This window comes from Hibiscus syriacus, unplaced genomic scaffold (genome assembly GCF_006381635.1).
Source record: "Hibiscus syriacus cultivar Baekdansim isolate YM2019G1 unplaced genomic scaffold, ASM638163v2 tig00111634_pilon, whole genome shotgun sequence".
In the NCBI taxonomy this organism is placed as follows: Eukaryota; Viridiplantae; Streptophyta; class Magnoliopsida; order Malvales; family Malvaceae; genus Hibiscus; species Hibiscus syriacus.
In genome coordinates, this window is record NW_024063140.1 from 1,237,743 (window position 1) to 1,252,095 (window position 14,353).

The following is a 14,353-nucleotide window of genomic DNA, read 5'->3' on the forward strand; positions in this document are numbered from 1 at the left end:
CAAATTAACTAATTCTCTAACTGCACAAACAGAAATAACCAGCTACAACCGTTTTCTACACCACCTCATTACTTTCATTACTACCGTTCCGAATTGCTTCTTCTTCTTTCTTGCTATTTCCGTCAACACCCGTTATGTTTTGTACCTCGTTGCATTTTATCGATTCTGTCTCCTCGATTGCTCCTCCGGATTCAGCGGTGTTACTTTCGTATTTCGCTTTGTCTTCTCCTACTACCTCATTTTTTATTTCCTTGGCAATAACGTCTATGCCGGGTCTGGCATGTTGCTCAGGTCCAAGCCCTTTCTCTGCTTCATCCACTGGTTGTTGAAGCTTTACCTCAGAGGTTGCATCCTCAAATCCTTTATCCGAAGCATTGGCTTCAACTCCATCTTGGGGGCCCTTCAACATTTCAGATACTGCTTCAGCATTCTCCTTACCTTCTTTAATATTAGTAGATACATTAACATCTTCACCATGTCTCGTTTCGTTATTTTTATTTCCAGCCTCTTCCATATGAACGTCTTTAGTCTCGGTTCCTTCAGGGACAGTCTCCAATTCTTTGTTATCCTTCTTTGAAGCTGACGATTTTCTCCCTTGTTTCCTTGGAGGTTCAGTACTTTCCGGAATTGCTTTTACCTTCTCACTAATCCTCGCCGATCTCCTTGGGGTCTCGCCCGTACCCCAATCAAATTCCGATACAGCAGGACCACCGGGATTTGCTTTAAGATACTGTTCCAATTGTCTCTTACTACTGATTTCCCCTCCTGTGGGAGCAATGAATATGGTGTCGTTTTTCTTAGGTATCCCGGTTTTCTCGGCATCAACTGCAGACAAGACAACAACCTAAGGTCGCACTGGCTCATCGACAGAAAACTAAATACAGAACCAGAAAATCTTAGATGCCTAATGAAAACGTAAGCTTGATATCACAGTAAAAAATGGGAGCTAATAATTAACATGGTATTTCACATATGAACACACATCTACCTAATATCACTAAATTTTACGTAGGCTCTTATTTGTTTGCTTATTCGTCCCCTATAAAATTATTTTAAAACAGAAATTACAGAAAAAAAATCCAATAGAACCCTAGCTACTGCTTGGCTTCCAAGAAATTGACAACCCCAAATTAGAAAAATTACTCACAATTCATCATTAATCTTAGAAGAAGAACAAATTAACCCTAAATTCCACCAAGATTACCCATGAAAACAATTAAGCGAAACCTAGAGAAATTAACGAGTAAGTTAACAGAAGTAAAGCATACAAAGCAGAAAGAAATCAAATGATAAGAAGCCATGGTAAATTTGAAGCAATCTAAGATGAGATTATGAAAGGAAAAAAAAACTTTTTTGGTCCAGCCAGGAGGAGCATGGAGTTCCAAGCAAACAGCTTCCCCTTCGCCACTCTCCATTTCCTTTTTCTCCACTGAGCTCACCATTTTCAACTTACTATTTTCCCATAAAAATTTCACCAACAATTTAATATATATTCAACTGTTTATCTTTCTGTATGTATATTTCGAACGAACAAAAGAAGTCAACTCCATTCGCTTAATTGTTTGGGGACATAAATACGACAAAACAAAGCCAAATGACATATTAATCAACAGCCACGCGCTTCATTCGCTGTGGCTGTCGATTTCCATTTTCTTTTCTTTCTTTATTTCCTAAATTCTATTCTTTTTTTACACCTGTCTCGTGACTAGACCCAACAAATTGGACTCAAATCTTGAATCATACCTAATCCAAACCATATATGATCCAAAATTTAGATGATCTAGTATGGACTCAGATCTAATTTAACTCAAATAAAAAATAATTTGAATCGAAGTTAACTCAAATCAAAAACAATTCGGATTAAAAATAACCAAAATCAAAACAACCCAAATTGAATTTAATCCGGACCGAAAAACAACCCAGACCGAAATTAATCTAAATCAAAAGCAATCTAAACCGAAAATCTATATATATTTGATAAGACTTGTAACCGAAATGAGAACACTAATAAATAAGAAGACATGTTTTTACAAGAATATATTAATAATTATATATATATTTAATTAGACGCATAACTAGTTCAATCCAAATTGACATAATCTAAAGTTTGACCCGATTCGAAAATCAATTAATCTCATATTAACATATTCGAAAATCAACCAATCTAGTATTGACCTGGCCCGAAATCTAATCGATCTGATATTAACTCGACCAAAAAATCAATTGATTTGATATTTATCCGAACAAAAAAAACTGATCTGATATTCACCTAACTCAAAAATTGACCCGACCCGTTACTTGATCTGACCTAATTTACATACACCCGAACTAAATCAAAATCAAACCCGATTTAACCGGAATAAAATTAAACCGAATATAATCTAGGCCCAAAATAATTCAACCTGAAATGACTCGATTTAAACCCAATCCAAATGAACTGATTATCGGCTCTACCCGTGACCTAACGAATGTTAAAGAAACTTATTATCTTATACAAAAGACAATACTTATTTAATTGTTACTCTAATGAATCATTTGTAAAAGGTTTAATGTAAAAATAAGCAATTAAATTATTAGAAATTAATTTTAGTGTTTTAGGATTTATTTTATTAAAAATAAGTATTTAATGTTTTCTTTATTTTACTTTTATGTGTTTAACGTTAAAAAAGAATTGTTAAGTAATATATATCATGTTCAATTTTAAAAACAATAATTTTAAATAATATTTTATTTTAAAAAATTAAAAATATAAATGTGATATGTGTCATTTAACGGTCTTTTTGATGGTAAGCACCTAAAAGTGAAACAGAAAAAAAATTTAGACAACTTTTTGACAAAAAATTCTTTAACACCAAAAATTAATTTTGATTATAATTTGTATACTTATTTTTGTATTAAGACTTTCAAAATATACAATTTATTTAAAAATATTAAAATATCAAATTAATAAACAAATAGTTATATTATTACTAAAACAAAAATAATAGTAACGTTGTTACTATTAAATGAATTTTGTTAAAAGAAATAAGTGTATCTTATTTATATCCGGAATATAAAAAGTATTTATTCATAATTATCTATCTAATTTAATAAATAAGAGGTAATATTGTAAAGATTTAATTTTATACTTCGTTGAACTATGTTTTGATATAATAATTTATGGTAAAATATTTTTGGACTTGAATTGAATTTGTTTAAAGTTTTCAAAAATAATTCAAAGTCTATTTAACTTGGAATTAAGCACAAAATGTTGTTCTGAACAAGAAGTATTGATATTGTTCTTACAGTATCGATACCTCATGAAAAGTACTGATAATGTTCATATGGAATGATACCTTAAGTAAGGTTGAGTATCGATACTTTCAGCATTTCTCAAATTTCATAATACAAAAACGGTATCGATCGTCAGGCCCAACGACTAGATTTATTTAAAAATAACAAAGGTAGTACCGATACTCCCTGTAGGAGTACCGATACCATCTGTATTGGGCAGTTTTATTTTATAGAGAAAAACATCCCCAACGGCTCTAAATCACTCCCAACGATTAGAAACAGCCACAACTTCATTCCAACAAATAAATACAAGTTGAGGACACTTAAAGCAGGGTTAGAACACATATTCAAGCATTCAAACACAAGAGAAGAGTTTTTCACTATTTATTCCTATTATCTTGTAAATATTTTGTTCTTGTGAGCTTTAAATTTGTAAACACCCTGCATTTTAGTGGTTTTATTTGTTTACTTCTTTTTATCTTTTTGTAAAGGGGTTTGGTTAGTTTAGCCAAGTGAAAAACTAGGGAGTGTAAAGGTTATCTCTTGATCCTGTAAAAAGAAATAACAAATTAGTGAATTTGTTAGAAAATCTTTGGTGATAACCTAAGGTAGTAGAGGTAGACTTAGTCGAGAAGTTGAACCACTATAAATCGTTGTGCTAATTTTTCTATCTTTTATTCTCTTTACTCCCTAAATAAATTTCTGTCAATTCACCCCTTTGTGCAAATTTTAGGTTGTCCAATTAGAGTTTCGAAAATCCCAACAATTGGTATCAGAGTTTAACTCATTAGAATATCTAACAACCTTGAGACGATCCTAGAAGAAGTTCTATCGATTCCCAAAGCAACCGACAAAAAGATGGCTTCGACTTTCAGCTCTTACTACCTTGAAGACTCTCAATCGATCAACAAGTCACCGTATTTCAATGGAGCTAATTATGCCTATTGGAAGAATAAGATTATGATCTTCATTCAAGCTAATGATCTAGGAGCTTGGAACTCAATCATAAAGGTTACTCCACTCCACTGTTGCGGAATACGGCTATCGGATGGAGCAAAATCGCAACTGATAATTTGAGAAAATAAAAATGAAGATAAAGAAGACACAAATTTTACGTGGAAAATCCCTAAATAATATAGAGTAAAAATCATGGGCAACGGTAGAAGAATTTCACTATAAGAAAATAGGAATTACAATTTCTCTAGATCTAACAAGGAGAAAACAATGATAATTCTCTCTTGATAAAAAGAAGAAAACAACTCTCAATAAACTCTCTAAATTCTCTAGTATTGGGAGAAAGCTAGAATGATTTGGGATGATTTTGAAGCTAAATGGGTTAGTGTATTTATAGTTAAAGCTTAAGGACTAATCTTGTAAATACCCTAAAATACAATGACTAAAATTAAGATTTTACCATTGCCAAAAAATCAACAAAATCAAGCCAACTTTTGACTTCACCATTGTGCAACTTTCGGTGGAATTAATTTAATCCCAACTTTCCACCAAAAGTTTGTTTTAATTTTCAACAATCTCCCACTTGAAGATTTGATTGAAAACAATCATATCTTCACACCATTCTTTATACCTTGTACCTTCATGTTGCTTATGTTTCTATCAGGCCACAAGAGGATCGACACTAAGTAAATTTATCAACATTGATCTGCTTCGTCATGAAATCTGCTATGTTGTTTTTGGTATGGATCTTCTGCATATCTATTGTCTCTTCTTCCACCTTTTCACGAATGAAATGGTACTGAACTTGTATGTGCTTTGTCCTTGAATGAAATGTTGGATTCCTTGCTAGATGCAAGGCACTTTGACTGTCACAAAACAAAGAGACATACTCTTGATTATGCTTAAGCTCCTCCAATAGCATCTTCAACCAAATTGCTTCTTTACTGGCTTATCTAGCTACTACATATTCTGCCTCTGTTGTGGATATAGCCACAACTGACTGTAATTTTGAAACCCAGCTTACAGCTCCACCAGTAACTTTGAACACATATCCTGTAGTAGATTTGCTTTTATCCAATTCCCTTGCATAGTCAGAATCTACATACCCATTGATTAGTAAGTTTGATCCTCCGTAACATAATGTAACATTTGAGGTCCCTTTGATGTATCTCAGGATCCTCTTTACTGTATTCCAATGCTCATTGCCTGGATTCTCCATGTACCGACTAACCACTCCCACTGCTTGTGCAATGTCTGGTCTTGTGCATATCATAGCGAACATTAAACTTCCCACTGCCGATGCATACGGCACTCGAGACATCTTCATCCTCTCTTGTTCACTGTTAGGACTCATACTGGAAGATAATTTGAAGTTAATAGGAAGAGGGGTAGAAATTGGCTTACAATCTTGCATGTTGAATCGTGACAATATCTTCTTCAAGTAATTCTTTTGTGAAAGCCAAATCTTCCTATTACTTCTGTCTCGGTGAATTTGCATCCCTAGAATCTTGTTTGTTGATCCCAAGTCCTTCATTTCAAATTCCCTAGCCAATTGTGCCTTCAATTCTTTAATATGATCTTTGTTGGGTCTTGCAACCAACATGTAATCCACATACAATAGTAGTATAACAAAATCGTTATCACCAAACCTCTTGAAATAAGCACAAGGGTTTGTGTTAAGTCTGTTGTATCCAAGGCACATAATGAAGGAATCAAATCTGTTATACCAACACCTCGGCACTTGTTTTAGACCGTACAGAGATTTTTCAACCTGCAAACCAAGTTCTTCTTTTCTTTTTATTCAAAACCTTCAGGCTAGAGCATGTAAATCTCTTCTTCAAGATTTTCATGAAGAAAAGTTGTTTTAACATCTAGCTACTCTAGATGTAAATTCAATGTAGCACGCATTGCCAAGACTACTCGAACTGTTGTTAGTCTAACCATAGGAGAAAAGATTTCATTGAAATCGATACCTTCTTTTTGAGTATATCATTTGACCACCAGTCTTGCACGATACCTCTCAACTTGATCGTCACCATTTCGCTTGATTTTGAAGACCTATTTGTTACCAATTGGCTTCCTTCCTTGTGGTAGTGGCACAAGATCTCATGTATTATTTTTATGAAGGGATTCTATTTCTTCTTGCATCGCCATCATCCACAGTGAAGTATCTGAGTTGTTTATTGCCTTCTGGTATGTTGATGGCTCACCGTCCTCTGTTAAAAGGCAGTATGCAATATTTCATTCTATAACATAATCTGAGTTCCAATTGGGATGTCTTCTCACACGATCTGATTGACGAGTTATTAGAGCTTCAGAACTCTCTGGTTCTTGTTCATCATGTACTGGTTCTGGTTCAGAAGAATCTCCTTGTTCAAACTCCTTTTCTACATATATATGTGTAGTCTCTTACTTTTCAACGCTATCATCGTCTTCTTTTCTTTGTAGCTTATCTTCTACAAAGATAACATCCCTGCTGATGATCACTTTGCGGGCAGTGGGATCCCACAAGAGATACCCCTTTACTCCATCAGAATACCCCAAGAATTTGCATTTCCTAGATTTTGGATCCAACTTTGAAATTTCTTGGGAGTTGTACATATCATACACAATACTTCCAAATACATGGAGGTTTGAATAATCAGCTGGTTTACCAGTCCACATCTCCATTGGTGTCTTCAGCTCTATTGCAGTTGATGGAGCTCGATTCACCAAATAACAGGCGGTATTGACTACTTCTGCCCAAAATGATTTTTCTAGGCCTGCAGCTCTCAGCATTGCTCTTGTTCTTTCTAACAAGGTTCTATTCATCAGATCTGTCACTCCATTTTGTTGAAGAGTGTTTGCCACTGTGAACTATCTTTTGATGCCTTCTTTCCTGCAAAAGTCATCAAATTATTCACTTGTGTATTCTCCTCCATTATCTGTTCTGAAACACTTGATCTTATTTCCATAATCAAGTTCCACCCGTGCTTTGATTTTTTTGAAAGTTGAAAACACATTTGAATTCTTCTTAATAGGATACACCCAACATCTCCTAGAGTAGTCATCAATAAATGAGACAAAGTATTTTGCTCCACTTAAGGATATAACTAGTGCTTTCCATACGTCAGACTGAACCAATTCTAGAACACTTTTGCCTCTAGAATTTGACGTGTTGAATTTCAACCGGTGCTACTTACTTGTTATGCAATGCTACACAAAGTAAATGATACCTTTGTTAAGTCTGGAAGTAGCCTTTGTTCCACAAGGATTTTCATTCCTTGTTTTGACATGTGTCCAAGTTTATGATGTCATAGCATTGCAGAATCTGAACTACATGAGGCAACAGAGGCTTCTGCTTCTATCAAAGTCTCTCCCTTCAGCATGTACAAGTTTGTTTCTATCTTTTCGTCTTTCATCACCACAAGCGTTCCACGGAGCACCTTCATGATTCATTTTCGTGTTTCAATCTTGCTTGCATTATTATCCAACAATCCGTAGGATAATACATTTTTCTTCAGGCCTTTCACGTGTCGCACATCTCGAACAACTTTAATTGTTCCATTATATATCTTCAATTTGATGGTTCCCACACCAACAATCTCTAAGGCATGATCATTTCAACTATACACAGATCCTCCTGAGACAGGTTCATAATGATGGAACCATTCTCTTCTTAAGGTCGTGTGATATGTTGCTCCTGAATCAATGAGCCATATATCTGCAAATCTTTTTCTGCCTGCCACGGTGGTTGGCGTTTCACAACATAGAGCATCTCCATCATCTGAAGTGTTTGCGGTATTGCCTTATGGATTTGAGTTTTTATTTAGACTCCAACAATCCTTCTTCAAGTGACCTTTCTTTCCACAGTTGTAGCACTTTAAATTCTTCTTGCTCCTCGACTTCGATCTACCATGTTTGTAACTACTGCTTTGGTCACGTTCTGTTGATCTCCCTCTCATCGTTGTTAATGCTTCTGCTTGTTACAGATTTACTTGTCTGTCTTCCTTGTTCTTGCGTTGATTTTCTTATAGAACAGCAGCTGCAACGTCTTCAAAGACTAGACTGGTGACATTACTGTTTGTCAAGTTGATGATGAGTTGATCATACGAATCAGGTAGACTTTGAAGTAAAAGTTCATCACGTTCTTGTTCTCCTATTATACATCTTAAGGATGTAAGTTGAGAAAATAAAGTGTTCAGTGTGTTTAAGTGCTCCGTCACTGGAGTAGATTATGGCATACGAAGAGTGTACAATTTCCTCTTAAGAAAAATTTTATTGTGCAACGATGTGGCCTCGTATAATTTGGTGAGATGATCTCATATCTCCTTAGCTGTTTTCTTCTCCTCGATGCTTGACAATACTTTATCTGCTAATGCTAGATGAAAGTTTGCCATAGTATTCTCGTCCATTTCGATCCATTTGTTGCCATCTGTGAAATCTACAGGCCTCTCATTGATAGCTGCTAGACAACCGTTTTTCCTCAGGATGGCCTTCATCTTTAATTTCCACAATGAGAAATTTCTCCCATTGAACTTTTCAATATCAAATTTCGTTGCCATAGCTTCTATTACGGATAGCTTCCACTATTTTACTATTGTGAATAATTCTCTGGAACCTTCAAAGAATGGGTAATACCTTCTTACTTTCCTATGATGGAGGATTCACCTTTTGGTGGCAACCACAAAGATAATAAGTAGATATTACATACTCAAATCTAGCTCTGATACCAATTATTACAGAATACAGCTATCGGATAGAGCAAAATTGAAACTAATAATTTGAGAAAATAAAAATGAAGATAAAGAAGATACAAATTTTATGTGGAAAACCCCTAAATAATATAGGATAAAAACTACAGGCAACGGTAGAAGAATTTTACTATGAGAAAATAAGAATTACAACTTCTCTCGATCTAACAAGGAGAAAACAATGATAATTTTCTCTTGATGAAAATGAGAAAAAAACTCTCAAGAAACTCTCTAAATTCTCTAGTATTGGAAGAAAGCTATAATGATTTGGAATGATTTTGAAGCTAAATGGGTTAGGATATTTATAGTTGAAGCTTAATGACTAATCTTGTAAATACCCTAAAGTACAATGACTAAAATTGAGATTTTACCATTGCAAAAAATCAACAAAATCAAGTCAACTTTGACTTCACTATTGTATAACTTTCGGTGGAATTAATTTAATCCTAACTTTCCACCGAAAGTTTATTTTAATTTTCAACATCCACTAGGTGAGATGGATGATTGGAGTGATTGAGAGAAGAAGTTTCAACTCCACTCCCTCTATATATTATTTTTTCAATTAAGTCGCTGTTTTTATTAAATAAAAGTATTTTTTTATTATTTCGGGTCAAGTCGGGTTTTTAAGTTATATATCAGGTCGGGTTCAGGTCGGATAAAATCTTGTTTTGTTCGGGTCGGGTCTCGAGTGGAAGATTTTTTGATCTCGGGTCGGGTCTCGAGTGGAAGGTTTCTTGATCTCGGGTCGGGTCGAGTGGACAAAAAATCCGATCCAACCCGACACATGCCCATCCCTACTACTAAGAGCTACCTCGTGTCGGCTTCCACGAGGGAGATGCCCCAGAAGAGGTACCCTGGAGAGGCTAAAGGGTTCGTGGAGGAGATGAGGTTCGTGACTATGAAACTGCATACTAAAGAGCAAGCAAAGGAGGGAGAAACGGAAGTTAAACAGCCCGAAGAACGTTCCGTGCGGCAATGGGAGCCCACCATTGACGGCTACTTGAAGTTCCTTGTGGATAGCAAATTGGTCTATGATACGCTTGAAAGTATTGTTGATAAAGCCCTTATCTGTAAGTTTACTTTTCAATACTTCTACCCTTTTTAGCTATTTGTTTTTCATTAGCATAATTTCGTTCTTTTTGAACTGTTTAATTTGGTGTATATATATTATGTGTTGGAGTTCTATTAATGCTTATGTTTTTCATAGGATCTTGATTGATTATAGAATCTGGTCATGTGTGAACAGAGGTTTCTTAGATAACAATGAATCTTGAAGTTTCTTAGATGATAGAACTAATGTGTATGTCCGGTTCGGCTGCAGATGCCGAATTCAAAAACACGGGATTGGGAAGGTCTAAAAATTGGCAAACGACTTAAAGTGGTTCGAAGAGCAAGGCTATGGCATTCCAGGACCATTATCTCCTGGTGTTACCTATGCAGAGCATCTTAATCAAGTATCTGAGAACGATCCTCAAGCCTTCATATGCCATTTCTACAACACATACTTTGCACACTCGACCGGTGGTCGGATGATCGGGAAGAAGGTAAACTCATGTATTTTCCTCTTAACCATCGTCTCAAATATCTTGCAAGCGTCTATCTAGTTGATACCTCATAGTAGTGCTTTTATTCCAACATGTCCCGGCCTTGCAGGCTGCAATCGATACCGACTTTGTCCCCTTGGTTCGGTTTATTAGGTCGTAGACTCGAACACCTTTTCTCACCCTCTTTGTATCAGGTAGCTGAGAAGTTACTCGACAACAAGGAGTAGGAATTTTATAAATGGGCTGGTAACCTTTCCCAACTGTTGCAAAATGTCCGGGATAAACTGAACAAAGTTTCCGAGGTAAGCTCCATTGTCTTGTAAACTCAGCCCCCTGTTCTATATAAACTCAACACCTTTATTCACATCCGGTGTTTCAGAGCTGGACAAGAGAGGAGAAGAAGCATTGTTTGGTGGCCGTTAGTTGATGGCGCACCTGCAAAGCCAACACAGTCCACCGGCTTTAAATATTCCGTTGAAGTGATCAACCGAATTAAATCCGGTACCTTTGCATTGAGGACACGGTTTCGAACCTTCTGGTAGTCGGCGTAGAAACAAGTTATGCAGAAAAACAAACAAATAAATAAATCTTTGGAACATTTGATATCAGTGTATATCAACAGAAAAGACTTGTCCAAAGATAAAAAGTAATTAGCCACAATTCTGCTTACCGTTTGCTTCATAATCGGGGCAAACAATACTCTTCGATTGAGTGCTTTGATTTTTATCTGCAGCCTGTTAAACCAGATACCAAGGTAACTTGCAAGCAGGAACCAGAAATTAATGACGGAGATTATAACAAATCCGGAATAGAAGACTTCAAGTTCCACAATTTCACTAACAAAATGCAAACTTATGACGATTTATGGAAGAGGTAGTTAAAATAGAAAAATAAATCTCACCTAGGCCTCAAAAGACTCAAGTTTGACATTCCTGGAGCTCTTAAACACTTCATTTACCCTAAGAACCTTCCTTGGAATAGAATCACTGATAGTTATCCCTAGAATCAATGAAATAAAAACTGGGTCTAAGATTAATCCAATGAAACTAAAAACTACTACTTTTTAGAGTACCTGGTTTATTAGGAGCGCTCAAGGAACGAACACAAGTTAAACATAAAGAATCAGCCATTCCTCCTTTTATTCTTAACTGAGTTTCCAGTAGGCCTGGCCTTTCACTATATCTTCTTGGATTGCTTCGTGTTATAAATAAAGCTTTCAACTTCGGAAAGGAGAACAGTTGGAAAAGGATATGCCTTTTTAGGAACTTCTATGGGATAAGGCTAAAGAACAGCATTTTTTAGGAACTACGGGATAAGCCTAAAGAAGAGCAAAAATCATATATCGGTAAAATTCTGTTTTTGGTCCCTCTATTATACTGATATTTGCAATTCATTCATCCACTTGAATATCACCTAATTTGATCTCCTCACGTACATATTAGTTAATAGTTAGTTTAAATTATTTACGTCATTTTTCTGTTATTGGGTTTTTTTCAAAAGAAATTGTTATTTTTATCTAATACAATTTTATATATTTTTCCTTAATTAACACATTCTATTAATATTAATATCATCAAACATGAACATTTTTGTTCAAAGAGTACAGAAAACCCATGATAATGTGTCCTAATAGAGCATCTAAACCAAAACTAAAATGCTGCTTCATCAATGTGTCCTAATAGAAGGGTAGTTCTGCGGTGCGGCGTCTAAAAAACGGCTAATATACGGTGTGACTGGTTAAACAAGTGACCGGTTAAAATTTAGACCGGTTATGTTATATTATTTAACCGGAAATATTATAAAGTACACTAACATATTAGGTAGCGCTTATATAATGTAATAGGTAGCGCTTATATTGACCTATTTTATAAGTAAACCAGTATATTTATACCAATAACATTACAAATTTACCTATTACATTATAATATGTTGAAAGTGTCTATACTTTTTTATAAAAAAGATCGATACTTTTTTTAAAGTTATGTAATTTATGTTTCAATTTTTTAATAGTGTTTCATGTTTTCCACTTATAATATTAATTTAATAATTTCATTTGCACAAAAAATTATTTGATTGTTTTGATATTTTATAAAATTTATAATTTAAATTTAACAATATTAACCAAAGATAATAATAAATATGTAATATATATGTTTTTTGTTTTTAATTTAATAATAATATATATCGTAACGTAAAAAATAAATCATTAGACGCCTATAATTACTAAATTAATATCTTAAAACTCACTCAAAAGATAACCTTAAATTAATATTTTCCACAGTGAAAAAAGTATGGACACTTTTATAAAAAGGATAGATACTTTACAATATAAACACTACCTATTACATTATATAAACGCTATCTATTACATTATATAAGCGTTACCTATTACATTATATTTTTACCTATTATATTGAAAGTGTCCATACTTTTTATAAAAATGATCTATACTTTTTTTAAAGTTATGTAATTTATGTTTCAATTTTTTTAATAGTGTTTCATATTTTCTACCTACAATATTAATTTAATAATTTCATTTACACAAAAAATTATTTGATTGTTTTGATATTTTATAAAATATTATTTAGAATTTAAATTTAACAATATTAACCAAAGATAATAATAAATATGTAATATATATGTTTATTGTTTTTAATTTAATAATAATATATACAGTAACGTAAAAAATAAATCATTAGACGCCTATAATTACTAAATTAATATCTTAAAACTCACTCAAAAGATAACCTTAAATTAATGTTTTCCACAGTGAAAAAAGTATGGACACTTTTATAAAAAGGATAGATACTTTACAATATAAGCACTACATATTACATTATATAAACGCTACCTATTACATTATATAAGCGCTACCTATTACATCATATTTTTACCTATTATATTGAAAGTGTCCATACTTTTTATAAAAAGGATCGATACTTTTTTTAAAGTTATGTAATTTATGTTTCAATTTTTTTAATAGTGTTTCATGTTTTCTACCTACAATATTAATTTAATAATTTCATTTGCACAAAAAATTATTTGATTGTTTTGATATTTTATAAAATATTATTTAGAATTTAAAATTAACAATATTAACCAAATATAATAATAAATATGTAATATATATGTTTATTGTTTTTAATTTAATAATAATATATACCGCAACGTAAAAAATAAATCATTAGACGCCTATAATTACTAAATTAATATCTTAAAACTCACTCAAAAGATAACCTTAAATTAATGTTTTGCACAGTGAAAAAAGTATGGACACTTTTATAAAAAGGATAGATACTTTACAATATAAGCACTACCTATTACATTATATAAACGCTACCTATTACATTATATAAGCGCTACCTATTACATCATATTTTTACCTATTATATTGAAAGTGTCCATACTTTTTATAAAAAGGATCGATACTTTTTTTTAAAGTTATGTAATTTATGTTTCAACTTTTTTTAACAGTGTTTCATGTTTTCCACCTACAATATTAATTTAATAATTTCATTTACACAAAAAAAATATTTGATTGTTTTGATATTTTATAAAATATTATTTAGTATTTAAATTTAACAATATTAACCAAAGATAATAATAAATATGTAATATATATTTTTATTGTTTTTAATTTAATAATAATATATACCGTAACGTAAAAAAATAAATCATTAGACGCCTATATATACTAAATTAATATCTTAAAACTCACACAAAAGATAACCTTAAATTAATGTTTTCCACAGTGAAAAAAGTATGGACACTTTTATAAAAAGGATAGATACTTTACAATATAACATGTAAAAATATGACAAAACCAGTTTCATTATGATAAAACCAATA

At 33.0% G+C, this 14,353-nt stretch overlaps 1 protein-coding gene, 1 long non-coding RNA gene and 1 pseudogene across 2 annotated transcripts; 1 reads left to right on the forward strand and 2 right to left on the reverse strand.

The window, feature by feature from the left end:
- LOC120166325 (methyl-CpG-binding domain-containing protein 11-like) lies at positions 1-1,531 on the reverse strand. Its single transcript, XM_039175606.1, has 2 exons — positions 1,350-1,531; positions 1-814 (listed from the first exon to the last, which is right to left on the reverse strand). Exons 1-2 carry the CDS (start codon positions 1,440-1,442, stop codon positions 56-58), a joined length of 852 nt encoding a protein of 283 aa, XP_039031537.1. The 5' UTR covers positions 1,443-1,531; the 3' UTR covers positions 1-55.
- Positions 1,532-9,744: 8,213 nt separating this feature from the next.
- On the forward strand, positions 9,745-10,931 carry LOC120166303 (annotated as a pseudogene).
- Positions 10,932-11,017: 86 nt separating this feature from the next.
- Positions 11,018-11,685, reverse strand: LOC120166326. The gene is made up of 4 exons (XR_005519916.1): positions 11,577-11,685; positions 11,406-11,503; positions 11,175-11,238; positions 11,018-11,036 (listed from the first exon to the last, which is right to left on the reverse strand). It is a non-coding gene; the product is annotated as an uncharacterized LOC120166326 (long non-coding RNA).
- Positions 11,686-14,353: the final 2,668 nt, after the last annotated feature.